This window comes from Doryrhamphus excisus, linkage group LG10 (assembly GCF_037039965.1).
Source record: "Doryrhamphus excisus strain RoL-2023G ecotype Guam linkage group LG10, RoL_Dexc_Guam_v1.1, whole genome shotgun sequence".
In the NCBI taxonomy this organism is placed as follows: domain Eukaryota; kingdom Metazoa; phylum Chordata; class Actinopteri; order Syngnathiformes; family Syngnathidae; genus Doryrhamphus; species Doryrhamphus excisus.
The window spans coordinates 13,860,714-13,875,080 of NC_136366.1; the positions used below are offsets into that span (position 1 = coordinate 13,860,714).

The 14,367-nt window shown below is 39.7% G+C and overlaps 2 protein-coding genes across 17 annotated transcripts in view; both read right to left on the reverse strand.

The window, feature by feature from the left end:
- Nucleotides 1-14,367, reverse strand: part of LOC131106493 (protein unc-13 homolog B-like) — a 56,961-nt gene that overhangs the window by 12,439 nt on the left and 30,155 nt on the right. For 14 of the 16 annotated variants that reach the window (XR_013629278.1, XR_013629279.1, XM_058055818.2 and 11 more), the window contains 12 exons: nt 13,060-13,335; nt 12,875-12,965; nt 6,401-6,447; nt 6,169-6,247; nt 4,819-4,893; nt 4,500-4,719; nt 4,139-4,366; nt 3,910-4,051; nt 3,643-3,812; nt 1,592-1,707; nt 620-783; nt 116-266 (listed from right to left, as the gene is read on the reverse strand). Coding sequence is in view for 14 of the 16 variants with exons in the window: in XM_058055818.2 (XP_057911801.2) it covers nt 116-266; nt 620-783; nt 1,592-1,707; nt 3,643-3,812; nt 3,910-4,051; nt 4,139-4,366; nt 4,500-4,719; nt 4,819-4,893; nt 6,169-6,247; nt 6,401-6,447; nt 12,875-12,965; nt 13,060-13,335 (1,759 nt within the window). In the remaining 2 variants the exon portion in view is untranslated. Of the gene's footprint in view, nt 1-115; nt 267-619; nt 784-1,591; nt 1,708-3,642; nt 3,813-3,909; nt 4,052-4,138; nt 4,367-4,499; nt 4,720-4,818; nt 4,894-4,917; nt 5,357-6,168; nt 6,248-6,400; nt 6,448-12,874; nt 12,966-13,059; nt 13,336-14,367 lie in introns of those variants that run through there. The other 2 variants (XM_078794172.1, XM_058055768.2) reach the window with 2 other exon arrangements.
- On the reverse strand, nt 6,613-10,104 carry LOC144901152 (uncharacterized). The gene is made up of 2 exons (XM_078794315.1): nt 7,989-10,104; nt 6,613-6,850 (listed from the first exon to the last, which is right to left on the reverse strand). Exons 1-2 carry the CDS (start codon nt 10,102-10,104, stop codon nt 6,732-6,734), a joined length of 2,235 nt encoding a protein of 744 aa, XP_078650441.1. The 3' UTR covers nt 6,613-6,731.

Sequence of the window (14,367 nt, forward strand, 5' to 3'; positions counted from 1 at the left end):
AACAGGAGACAGCGACAGTTTTTGTAAAAAGATATGTACTAAAACCAATTATGTGTGCAAACACAAAGGAAAAAGAAGAGTGAGTTAGGGTTTCTGTGTTAGTGTTATTACAAACCCCAAAATTGGAGGCAGCAAAGCGGTCAGAGGCGGACACATTGGTGGAGGCGGTTGTGTGGGCGTAGAAGGCATTGATGTTGGCGAGCAACGTGCTCATCACAGCAGGAACCCCAGGATACATGTACTTAGACGACAGACAGGCAAAGTGCCTGTAAAAAGCACACACAGGAAACTTAGAACATATGTTTTTTGACTAATAATATACATAAATAGATAAAATGCTTCCAAGGTTAGCTTCTCAAGAAGCATGTTTGAACCAAACTATATCCATAAGATATAGTGCATAGCATAGCCATCAGCAACCTGGCGGTTGTTTTTTCTAACAGATACATACATGAGCCATGATACGGTATGTCATGAAGACAAACCATCCTCTGCCTGAAAATAATTGGAATTATTCCAAATATTCAAATAAATAAACACATAAAAATAGGGTCTGAAAACAAAGCATAGTACATGATTTAGTAAGGTGCAACAAAGTAGAATAATAACTCCAACATACGTCATGGCCTGGTAGATTGATTCAATTCCATAGCGCATGGCAAACTCATCCACTATGTCTTGTGGCACGTCGTCAAAGTACACTTTCCACGCATCGTCCCCACGAGCCTCTGGGATTTTGACCACACCTCGTCCTTGGATATCTGTGGTGTGGTGGAACAGGTTCTGGAATGGAATAAATGTATTAATATCAATTAAAAGTCACCAAGGTTACTGATACTTGTGATGCATCATTTTAGGGATGGGCATTCCGAGATATGTTCTTATTAATGATGATGATGATAAACTTGTCTAAAGTCATTGTACTCTGAATGGTTGTTGCCATGTTGAGACAATGCAAATTATACTCAACTTATTGCTTTAAGAAAGGACAAAATACAAAATAACTTTGTTGATATAAATATTTGCACCATCAGTGACAAATTGGATTATTCGCAAAAACCCTATTTATTCATATTTTATATAGTACCATATGGTCAACTACACTGAACAACCTGCTTATTTTGATTAAATGTGGAATAAAATTCATTCATTCATTTTCTACCGCTTTTTCCTCACGAGGGTCGCGGGGGGTGCTGGAGCCTATCCCAGCAGCTGTCTTTGGGTGAGAGGCGGGGTACACCCTGGAGTGGTCGCCAGCCAATCACAGGGCACATATAGACAAACAACCATTCACACTCACATTCATACCTATGGACAATTTGGAGTCGGCAATTAACCTAGCATGTTTTTGGAATGTGGGAGGAAACCGGAGTACCCGGAGAAAACACACGCATGCACGGGGAGAACATGCAAACTCCACACAGAGATGGCCGAGGGTGGAAGTGAACCCTGGTCTCCTAGCTGTGAGGTCTGCACGCTAACCACTAGACCGCCATGCCGCCATTGGAATAAAATTAACTCCTATAATTCCCATGAATTATAGCTCCAGGAAATTTTGTTTGAACTAATGATGCCTAGAAGAGGAAATTACCTCATGCAAACAGGTATACTGCACATGATACGGAGCCACTTTCTCCTCTCCCTTGATCTCCACGTTGATTTGGAGGCGGATGGCGCCTGACACTGCTGACTTGTCTGTCCTCTTCTCTGTAATTCAACACAAACTCAGTGACACAATTGTTATGACAGACTAAAGTCAGTATTGAGTCCAGGCTCCAGGGCAACACTGGTTATCACTCTGATGTCTTTCAGCATTGCACCCACTGTGATGGAGGGGTTGAGTCGGCTGCACTAATAGAAGCCCTCAAACTAAAGTGCACAAGCCTGTGTCACTGGGCTGTATGGATCTGTGTCTGTTCACTGAAGACACTTGAGTGGGAGCTTTTCTGGAGGCGGAGCGCCTGGCGATTCTCCCTTGCTATTTGCTCTGACAGGCTCACCATTAAGGGTAATTCATACATGTCGGTGGAAGAGTCGTTTTCTAACTGGAGCTGCTTGATAATCACACATGAGGAGAGGGCAGATGGAGGAATGGGGAACAGGGCACGTTGTAGCACATGATGAAGAAAAGGAAAAGACAATTTTTTAAATGTACCAGTGTATTAACCAATTTCTCCCTATTTTTAAATTCACAGTGGAGAAATTAGCACTAAATAATCCAATTCCGACAGGTTCAGGGTCTGTGCATTTCATTCTCACTTGGAGACCTTATTTGCTTAAACTGTTCAATTAACCATGATTTCGTACATAAACTATGGTAAACAATTAACAGCACTGGAGTCTAACTCCAATTCTTAGTGGGAAATAAAGTAAAATTAAAGCACAAAAGACAGTTGAAGATGTAGGTCAAAAGACAGGGAGTCAATCACTTTTCCAAAGACATCATGTTTCTTACAAAAACAGCACAAGGGACAGATCCAGAATGCCCTGCCTTTATAATAACAACAAAATTTGAGCCGCATCCTAGCAAAACATTTCAACTCCTAGAGGGATCACACAGCAGATTAGAAGTGAGGTTTTCTGAAATGAGCAAAACTGTCCGCGAGCACAACAGGAATGACTTGAAATTTTATAAAATAAGCTTAGGGCAGCATTTTTAATGCAGATAAATGTGGACCTGGAGGGACAATCCTACCCTGGGTGAATAAAAAGGTCCCTCGGGGCAACTGAGACATGTGCAATGAGGTTCAAACAACTGACTTATGGAAAAGTAGCACCCTGGCGGAGTGGTGGCCCATACTGATGTAATAAAATTGAGGCAAAAGTCTGGAAAAAAATAGGTATAGTATTGAGTATTTGGAGGAACTATGCAGTCTAACTAAATGTTGTGGAGGAGCCTGCAGATCACATGATTTTCTCATTTGCATAATTGACCGTTACGGAAATATCAGTGTTTGTGTGTCAATGAGTGTGCCGTGTGCGTGCACCTTATGACATGCACAGGATTAAAAAAAAACATTCTTGGTGATGACTCCGCTCCATGTAATTGTGCTCTGATTTTAAAGCTAATGAACACATCTTTGTACATTGAATATATCACAGATGTGTTACAATGCACAACCAAGTCAGCTGTATACGTGTGTAATGATATAATGTGATCATGGAGCAACACAGCCGCTGATGCACTTTGCTTGACTTAATAGGCAGGGTGCAGGGGCGGCCGTGTAGGAGTTGTGTTAAGAAGCAGGATTACAATGTAAACTACAATACGATGAGTTATACAAACAGTCCCAATATACATATGTGTTATATGTTACACATGTTACTAAATTATTTCTATGGTGGTCAAAATGCCATTGTAGGCTGCCACCGTGAATGGGAAACCTTGCTACAGTATCGTGTTGGTAATTGTTTTGGCACTAGTACCGTACTGCAAAGGTATGACTCCAGTATACTGTAACCCTATGGTGAAAACATAGTTAATTACAGCTTTCCATATGTGGCGCTGAGTCATGCAAAACTGGTCTGGCATTGACCAAATTGCTCTCTGTTCATTTGGTTACAAGTACTTGCCAGCTAAAATGCACCAATAAATAAAACAATACTACATCTTTCTTCTAATGCGCATGTAAACATACTGACCCAGGTTGTACCAAACATCCATCTCTCCGCTCAGGGTTCGCACTTCAATAATACTCTGGCCAAGGAAATCATCAGATTCCCTCTTAAGGCGCTGCTTCACCCTTGACTTGATGTCATCATCTTCATCCCACACACGCACTTTAATTCTGTCTGACGAATTGTGGCATTCGCTGACAAAAAAAACACAAAATAAATGTAAAGTATATTTCAAAAAAAGCTTAGATAATTCAAATTTCATCTGAATTACAAATAATAATGGTGACTTACAAGTGATACTTTTCCTCCCATACTGGATTGAGGTTGCCATAAATAGTTTTGGTTCTCTTCTTTGTCTTGCCGACCTGCACCGTGACATACGGATCACTTGAACCGGTCTTGTCCTTTGCCTGAAGTCCTTGGGCACAAACAACTACAACATTGAAGGAAAAAATACATAAGGAGTGAAGATGATAATTAAGTTCCTGTGAATGCTTTTAACCTTAAACAAAGAGGATACCTGTGATGGTGATCTTGGCAGACCACTTAGAGGTACCATCCAGCACACTTTGTTTGATGGCCTTCATCTGCTGCGAATGGACAGTTTTGCTAATGATGAAGACTTCCCTGATCAGGTCAAAGATTTCTGGTTTGTTCCTTTCCCTGATCTTCATCCTGTCCTTCATTGCCATGATGATATTCTGTGTTCGGTCTTCAGCTCCATGTTTTGAACTCTTCTCCGCAGCACCTAATCATGAAATAATTAGTGACTCTTTCAAGTTCTTACTACTAAAAATCATCCCCGAGCGCCATTTTAGTATGGATATGTCCATGCTGTTCATATTGACGTAGAAAGATCAAAAAGCAAACTGTGTACTCACGTTGCAGACAGTCAGCATTCAGTAATTCTTGACACTTCTCATGACACTTAACACCACACTCTGAACATCGGACGCCTTGTCGTGCAATGCCCCACAACAATCCTTCACACTCGTAACAGTATGTGGGTGTTGTGGCAGTCCACACCTCAAAGTTGTGTGGTGTGGTGCACGATATAGGGTAGATCAGAGCTTGAAGCGTCTTCTTGTACACATGGTTTTTCTGTTTGGATCAAGTTAGGGTGTGAAAGTACAATATTATTAACTTCAACATTTAGTAAACCTGAGGTTCTATAGGTTATTATAACAACAAGCAACTCACCAGCTCCTCATCCCTGATAGAAGATCGTGCAGCCATGGCAGATGTGATACCTGCTTTCCTGGCTTGCACAAGGGACTGAAGGACAGGCAACAGGAAAAAGGTTATGATACTTAAGGCTTGATTACATTCATAAATATATAAATAACCCACAGCCAAGCGAAACTCTGTGATCTTACTAAAATGGAGGCCAGTGTGGTGAGTTAGGAGGAAGGTTAATAGGGCTGTCATTTTCCCAAGGGGATAGTCGGAAAACCAATATGAGGATTATTAGTTTCAAGCAACTATTAAGGAAAGGATTATGATAATGGGTTAAGTTGGATATATAAAACAAAAATGCCAATATGAGAGGATTGGTTGATATCTTTAAATAATAACAATCAAGAAGGAGGGATGCTTATGACCAAGAGGGGGCATGCAAATGTTTTACTGTCTACTCTAATTAAAGAGAAAAAAATGCTGCAGATATTATAGCTTGAGGCAAGTCGTGTTTTGTTTATCCAACTTGATATTTCACTGGATTCCAATAACTTACCATAGCCTGACCAGGCAGAGAGAACGCATTCAAGAGAGTTGTGGAGAATAGTTTGGGGTTTATAAGAAAGGAGGGAGAGAACAATTAGCAGCTTGATTTCATATATGTCTCCAATTGTTGATAACAATCTAATAATAACCAAAAAGCAAAGTCAATAATAGAGCTGACTCATGTGACAGTCTCCCAAACAGAAACACATGAACAACAATAATTGGAACAGATAAAGATATGACAGGTTCTCCCAACCTGCTGTTTAGTTTTTATATATTTATTTACATGGTGTAATTTGGCATGATAACTATACTCTGGCTTCTTGCTTTGCAGTTAGTTTGTGTCAGAAGCAAAACAGAAGGCGTTCAAGGCACTTGCCATATGAATTAACAAGCATGATGGCAGCAGACACAAAAGATAACACTTGTTGTTCCTGTACTTCGTCAATATTATCTGTGTCGCAAATAGTTTGTGCATATTTATTTTGCAAACAGTACATCAATCAGGACTTCCACTGCAAATAATTTTACAGAATGCAATTACAGTTATTATCAGAGCTACTCTAATTCAACTAATGATATTTGTTTTTGGGTCCTTTTTTCCCCTCAATAACCGGGATTAAATCATCAATCAAGATACCAAGATTTATTTGATCATCCCAATACCTCAATACTGCAACAATTATAACCATGGATTTTCCATTTCACCCATGACCCATGACTCAAAATATATTTAGAATAAAAGATCCTTGTAAAAATCCCTGCAGATTTGGAGAAAGTGTCACATACACAATACACATAAAACAGAAATATAAATCTGGTACTGACCACATCGCTAACCAAAGCGATAGGCTTCTTTTTACGAAGGTCTGGCATGCTGTCAATTCCATAAAGTCCCGGTCCATCGCTGTTTACACACAAAAATGTCACAATTTATTATTTGTCATAACTTTGTATAACTATTGTCATACTGCATTAATCAATACAGACATATGTTTTGCAGTTTCATGGAAATTCTACTTAAAATGAACCGCAATGTCCTCTCGTAAGTATGACTTACCCTGGTTTGACCCAGGCCTGTCTTGCATTGGGCTCATCATGTCCAACCTACAAGATTTAAAATGTTAGTCAAATTAATCACTTATAACAGTTAAGACAGATAATCAGTTATATGAGAAATGTGCGTTTGGTTGAGCTTCACCTTTCTGATGTCACATGGAATAAATACTAAATAAAATGAAAATAAAACACAAACTATGTATATGTTTGGTAATACCCTTTGAGCACAGGCACAAACGTACTGTTCTTGGTGTGAAACAAGGGCAGAAAAACAGTCCAAGACAACAAAACAATGTTTTTTTTAGTCACCAAACTATAATAATAATCATGTCTCAGATGACAAAAATTGAAGGTACAAATAAAAAACAAAAACAGTACACCAAAACAAAATACAACTTCAATAGGATACAATCTATTAGAATATAATCAACCTGTTCTTCTTGCACTGTCTCTGCAAAGAAAGTAAAGCAAACACCATAAGGTTAATTACTTATGTAGAGTAGGTACGTTTATAAAATGTAGGATGAGTATACAGTGGAACCTCGATTTTCGTACGACCCGGTTTTCATACACTGTCTCAGTTACTGTAAGTACAAACAGTGCTCTCACAAACTACTCTGTGGATTTGAGTACTCAAAGCAACCACACACTGGTGCTTCTGTGAAGAATGGATAGTGGTTCTTTTGGAGTTGGGACACTATAGACATATTCCGGTAAGGGAATCTTTTCATCATCCTTATTATGTGTGAATGGGTGGTTTATTTGTCATAGAATGCACACAAAATGATGAACAACTCTCTATCTGTCTCCTTCGTCCTCTTATATTACAATACTTATTATTATTAGTACATTCAATGAATTAGAGTTGAGTTGAAGTGGCTCGGGCATCTAGTCCGGATGCCTCCCGGACACCTCCCTGGTGAGGTGTTCCGGGCATGCCCAGCTGGGAAAAGGCCCCGGGGCAGACATAGGACACGCTGGAGGGATTATGTCTCACAGCTGGCCTGGGAACGCCTTGGTGTCCTCCTGGTGGAGCTGGAGGAGGTGGCCGGGGACCGGGAAGTCTGGGCTTACCTACTAAGACTGCTGCCCCCGCAACCCGGACCCTGATAAGCGGAGGAAAAATGGATGGATGGATGGATGGATCAATGAATTTGACCGATTTCTCAAGGCACACCGAATATTGTGTTTGTATTTAATTGTACAATTTTCACGTTTGCAACTGAACTGTGTGCACACACGCAAAAATGCAATAAAATTTCCCTTCAATGCATAACCTCCTTCGTGCAACACGCCTAGATACTTTTTCACTATCTGGTTGCTGCGCAGTAAGCATTTCATTGGGAAAGATGCAGGCTCAGCTCTTTTAAAATGCACTTCTTTAAAATGTGCTCTCTTCTATTGTATAGTTGCATCATCCTCTCTGTAAAATGTCTTTTATGTTAATACTTTTGGGTGTCTGGAGCAGATTTACTGGATTTATATTATTTCTTGTCGGACCTTTTAGAACCTTGTGGAACAGATTAATGATGAAAACTGAGATTCCACTGTATACATCTTTTCTGTAATTATGGTAATATGCAAATTACCTTGAATATACTTTTCCTGAGACCGAGACCCTTGAGACCCTTGAGAGCCATAAGACCCCAGAGAACCTTGAGTAGACTGGGACAATCTGTAATGAGTTTGTCTCTTTTCCTTCAGAATGCGCTGGAAATTAGCGATACGTGCTTTGTGATTCGCATCAATGGGCTTTCCTGTCTCCTCAGCAATGCTGTTTTCATCCGTAGAATTCAAACACACTTCATCTGAACTGGGTAATGGATCCAAAAGACTCTCAATCTGCATGGATGGGCAATGAGGTGATTGAACTTCAAGGCCAGACATTTCTAAATCAGTTTCACATTCTTCTTTGCTTTGTAAAATATCTCCATTGTGAACCAGAGTAGGGATAGATGGAGAGGGATCAGGCTCTTGGGGGAATGCTTGAGCTGAACGTGACAGTTTCTCATTTGTCTCTCCATAATCCACACAGGTTGAGGCCTCACTGCCCTCCTTTGTTGGGACAAACTGAGTGTGACTGTCAGTCAGACTAACTTCTCCATCTGTATAACCCATAGTCCTTAGACCCTCTGTGGCTTCATCTGTGTGTCTATTGAGGGATAGAGATGCTTCAGAGATACTATCATCTTCCAGATCATCAGGGTTGGCTCCTTCAAACTTTTTCAAAGCCCCCTTTAAAGCTGACCTGAAACTGAGTACAGCCTTGCTAAAGGTTGTAACATCAAAACCTACAGTGGGGGACTTGTCTGTGCTCTCAGAATCTATTTCTGAAGAATTTGGTGATTCTTCTGCTTCATCTCTTGAGATACTGTGATCAGTCCAATCCCTGTCCAAACTCGCAGCAGATCCCAGTTCGAGTGTATCACCAGATGATGGACAATCCTCACACAAGGACTGAGTCTCTAAGTAGCCATCATCACAGTCTGTCAACAGTACAGTGGAGCAACTTCCACTCATGGAGGAACCCTGGTCCTCTGCATTTGCACAAGTATTCACAGTTTGGTAACCTGAACTCCGTGAGTAGGGATAATTAACAGAACAGACACATGCCAAATGTTTGCCATCATTTTGCGATCCTTTGTCCCTGTCCACCAAAGCAGGAGAACACGAAGGGGAATTGTAATGAATTCCAAAAAGTAATGAGAGGTGTTCAGAACTGGTGTGTGACGAATGACCTGGTGTGCTGCTTTGTGTTTCCTCTGTGGCACAACAGTCCCACATATGAAGTTCTTCTCCACTGTTTGCACAGGAGGAGATGTCCTCCTCACTACAATCTCCTGCTCCACACATAATGAACTGCTGATATTCCGTAGGCCATTTGTCATTAACTGGGTCAACAGAGAGAAATTCTGTATCCGGGCAGTGATGGGATGACAAAAAAGTGTTATTTTCGTTAACCCGTCTTTGATGAAGTCCTTGTTCTTGTTTTGCAGAACAAAGAATTTGCATAATTGAGCTCTGCAATGCATTCTCTTTCTTTGTTTGATCATTTGATTGGAAGCTGATGTGACTTAGAGTCCTTTGATGAGTTGTTCTGTGGGACAGTATACCTCCAGAAATATGTCCACATTCCTTCCAATCTGTCAGTGTAGTTCTATCTCTCTTTAGAGGCGACGTTATAGCATTCTGCCTTCCCAGGCTTCCTCGTCTGATACTGCCAGTTTGAGAAACTGGACTGGGAATAGGTGGGGCTGAAGCGCCAGAGTATAGCTCTTCAATTTCACTTAGCACTGCATCAACACAACAGGACACCTCATCCACTGAACCTCGCACAGACGTTAGATACTGCCTTAGGTCTGATATTTCCTCTTGGATCTTGTTTATGCCTTTCAGTTCTTTCAGTATATGATCAACTACATTACTGGAGCACTCATCCTCATCTTCTTTATTGTCTTCATTATTGATCCTTTTAATTAGCTGTGGTATATTATCAGTCACAGCTTCAATCCCAGACGCATAATCAGTGACGGTGTTTTTTCTTGATTGTATAAGAGCAACTTTCGTGTCAAGATGGCACTCAAGTCTGTCCTTTCCTTCTGTGTTGTCCTGGTTTAGCCCCCATTTGGGACTCATGGAGGGAAGTGGAGGTACTTCTTTGGTGCGGGGCTCATCTTGTCCACTGAGGTGTCCTTTGGCGAACATCTCAATGAAGTAACACTCTTGATTAGCTTTTTCCACTTGAGGAAACAATACTGTAGTACCTCCTGCAACACATCCTCGGCTTGGTGTAAGCAATCACTGTAACCAATAACTGTACCTGGCAACAACCAACAAAAGAGAATTGTGTAAACATTACTTAATCCCAAAATAGTGAAATCACAAAGTACAAGTTTAGACTTTGTTTACTGTAAGTAAAAAAAATATCACAACTGAAACAAAAACACACATGCTGACAAACCATAAATGGCATACGCTAAATAGCATTTAATCCTTTTGGAATACATTAGAATAACAATCCACTTAGTTATCTGTAATTAATTTGGCCATCATATGACAATTTTCTGACCACCGATATTTTGGTCTATTTTCTATTTCACTATTCATACGTTGACTTGCCTACAGTGTACAGGAACTATGCATCATGGTTGCAACTGGAATGCAGCTGGTTTGATCTCTCTAATTACAATGCTTTTGGAACACAGCAATTACTGTAGATCACCAGCAGGTCGAATCGCTGTTGCTGTTGTCACGCCATTCTTTTTCTACTATACCAGCTGCTATGCCTGATTGTTATGCCGTGTAGATACCACAGGAACATTAATTATTACAAAAAAAGTCAGAATTTATGCAAGGAAATTACATCAATTGTGAGACTAAACTGGGAACTTGTATTGTAATTCGTTGAACAACTATTTTCTGTATGTTGTTTGTCTAAACTGACTGAGTGCTGGTCATTGGTTTGTCTCTGATCACCAAAAAGTCAAAACTTGTATTACACAATATAATTCCTTATAGATTATAAAGCATGTTTAATCAGTACTTAATGCAACTGCAAATACTATTCACATACAAGAATAGATCCAAATTTCTTACCTTCATTAAAAAGAACAACCTGTCGATATCTGGGAAGATGAGTTTAATCCATGTAAATGCCTCCACGGGCGTCTATTGACTTCGGTGTTCTTCCTGAGTTAAGGCATCGTTTTAAACTTGCAGAGGAGGATGGAATTTTGTCATTTGCAGTCAGAGAGTGGGAGACCAAACACGGCAGTTTACACATGATAATGTGGCTATCTCTACTTCTCTCCCGCCCTTTTGCATGCTGGCTGCTTTCTCACTCCCCTCTGGCAGCGTAATTTACCACAAAGATGATTTGAGGCTTTTCCCTCTTGTATGCTTATGCCACATTTTTATTGTCAACGCTTCTGTGCTTTTTATAGCCAATATTGTATTGACCATTTATAATCTATTTACAATGTCGTACAAAACCTGAGTACACCCCTAACATTTCAGCAACCCCTTTTTCTCAAGTTTCAATATTGATATGAAATTTTATATAGTAGTCAGTGTACAGCGTGTACATAAGTATGCATTTACTATCCTGCAACTTGGATATGGAATTCACCAGAGCGTTGTTGCTGGAATCCTCTTCCACTACTCCATGATAACATCACAGAATTGGATGTTAGACACCTTGTGCACCTTCATTTCCACTGGAGACATACTTGTCCACTCCATGGCCATCTTCCTCTCTGAGGTGTACTTGGGATTATTATCATGTTAGATTAGTGTCCAATGGTCCAGTTTCGGACAGGTGTGTGTGTGTGTGACGCTGTGCTTCATAATGTCATAGTACAGAGTGAAACCCAGTGCACAGCCCATCACACTGCCAACATCTTGCTTGAGTAAGACACAATTATCTTGGTACTCACCTGTGTTGTCAGCAAGTTAGACAATAAGGACGTATATTGAGCCATTTTCAGTAGATAGTAATTCTATACTGCTATACAAGGTGCACACAGACTACTTGAAGTGACAATATTCACTCAGCTCACAAGACGAGATGATACAAAACGCTGGGTTCAAAATATTTTAACATTAACTTTAAGGAAACTACAATGACTAATAATGACGGCAGTTGTAGCCGCTACTACTGATCATTTAAGTTGATGTGTAGTTATGAAAACACATGTAAAAAAAGACTGCATTAAAAAAAAACCTTTATGCTAAAACAAGCAATTGTGTTTTGATCTGAAAAATCTTGCATTGAACTTTGATCAAATTGAGACTTACTACAGTTTCTGCTTGGACATTGACACAGTGGAAGGTGTTCAACTCCGCTAGAAAAAGAGCCTTGCTGGGAATGGTGAATTGGGTAGAATCGCAAGGTTTATAGTGTCTCTTGAGTAAATATAATAAAACAGTTGCTGAAATGTGAATGGTGTACCAACTTTTGTGAGAAGGGGGAAAACAAATCAGTCATTCCGCCAAGATAGAGCAACTCTCAATTTAGCTGTAAACTCAGGTTGAAGACGGATACAATTAGAATAAAAAATCTCAGAGTAAAGCTCAGAGTAAAGGATAATGTTAAACTGCAAGTGATTGTTTCCTAGTACATCCTATTTAAATGAGCATTTCTTTATTAAATCACTATAGACTAAGGCAACTGTCTACATCATTTAAGTACATTTGTTTGGAAAAGCCAAAGCGGTGCGTCCATTACTGAGGGACAACACTGCCAGCTTCCCATGGGCATGGCCTACTAACATGGCCTAGGCTTGTCACTCAGACATGGCAGAGAGATAACAACCCAAAATGAACATCAGAATGGGTAAACTCAACCAGTGTATAAGACTCCAAATGTGTCGTGTCTGTGTGTATGCATGCGTGTAGTCTATATAAAGTGTATATGATGGGGAAAGAAGGAAAAGTTTCCAACACGATTAGAAACATAAGAAAAAACATTGCATACCTCCCGGAGCTGAACCCTGACTTTATTGATGGCCTTCAGCCAACGGACTCTGGAGGGAGAAAAGGGTAAAGGTGGCCCCTCATCGTGGAACCTGGGTCACAGAAATATGTATATAAGAACAGATCAGACAAATTGCAATGGAGTGTATTCATAAAAAAAAAAGCTCAATGATGAAAAAATTGTACCTTTGGAGTTTAGAAAACCCTTTCTCCGTTGGAGTGTCATTTTTCAAGCCTCGTTGTGCTTCCAAGGACAGCCTAGGTGTATCCTTCCCTCCAATAACAGACTGTACGTTTGTAGTCAGAGGTTCATTTTTGGAGGGATAAAAGCCAGTGCTGTGGTAGGAGTGGACAGACTCCTCCAGTTCTGAGCCGCCAGTGCTCTCGTGACCAGTCTCACTGAGCTGGGAGCTGGTCTGACTCAGGTTTCCTGATGACCCAAAACGACTACTTTCTGCTGGACTACATTGGTAAGAGAGAAAATATTCAATGTCAGATTTTGTTTTTTTGTTTCATTTCAGCTACGCCAATAACAATTGCTATGTTTTTTGGAATATTATATATCTTTTTAGCTTGGTTAGATAAGTGGGGATTGTCTTGTTCAGTATGATTAAACATATTTGACATTTATCAGTTTCGTTTGAAAAGGCTGAAACAAAAGCTGTAAGCCCCACTGATCTACTATTATTTGAGATCTTATTTTATAAAGCTCTAGTTTGTTAAATTAGTAACCTTTCTACATGAACAACAAATGTGTATACACAGCACATAATGACCTAAAAAGATACCAAACCTTGAAGGGCGATTGTGGCATGTTGAAAAATATTGACATATGACAATTTCAAATCTGTTAGCGTGTGCATAATTTACTGCAAATGCATCTACTTTTAAGTATAGTAATAGGCTATACAGTTTTGTTAAGTCTATAAATGTCTTAAACTGCAACCTATAGCAATAAAGGGTATATCCCTGACCACAGTTACAATGCATATTTCATTGCTTTTGACTTGCCCTTTGGGCATCTGCCATTGTTTGTTTATAATGTTGCACCAATGTCATAAAGGTGTGACATCCCAAATAATAAATATTTTAGATACGTCAGTCAGTCAATCAATGAGGAAATATGGATGGAAACTAAGCACAGATATTTCTTTGACTTCATTGTGGAACTGTAATACGCGATTAATTATAGCAGAATTTAATTGTAGACAATGAAATATGCAAAGGTGCTATTAATGCACAAGTTAAACACATACTTCCATTTCAGAACCAGAATTCCATGCTCAAACACATATTAGATCAAGTACTTGTATTTGTACTATTACTTGAAAAGCTCAGCAATTATTAATTTTGAGCATGACTGACACTTTCGGTTCATCTAATTAGCATTTTTAAGCAGTATATGCCATTGTTGAAACATTAGTATATACTATGGGCAGCACTTGTGCCTCATAGCAATGATGTTGTAGGTTGGGATCTGTTTTGACCTCAGTG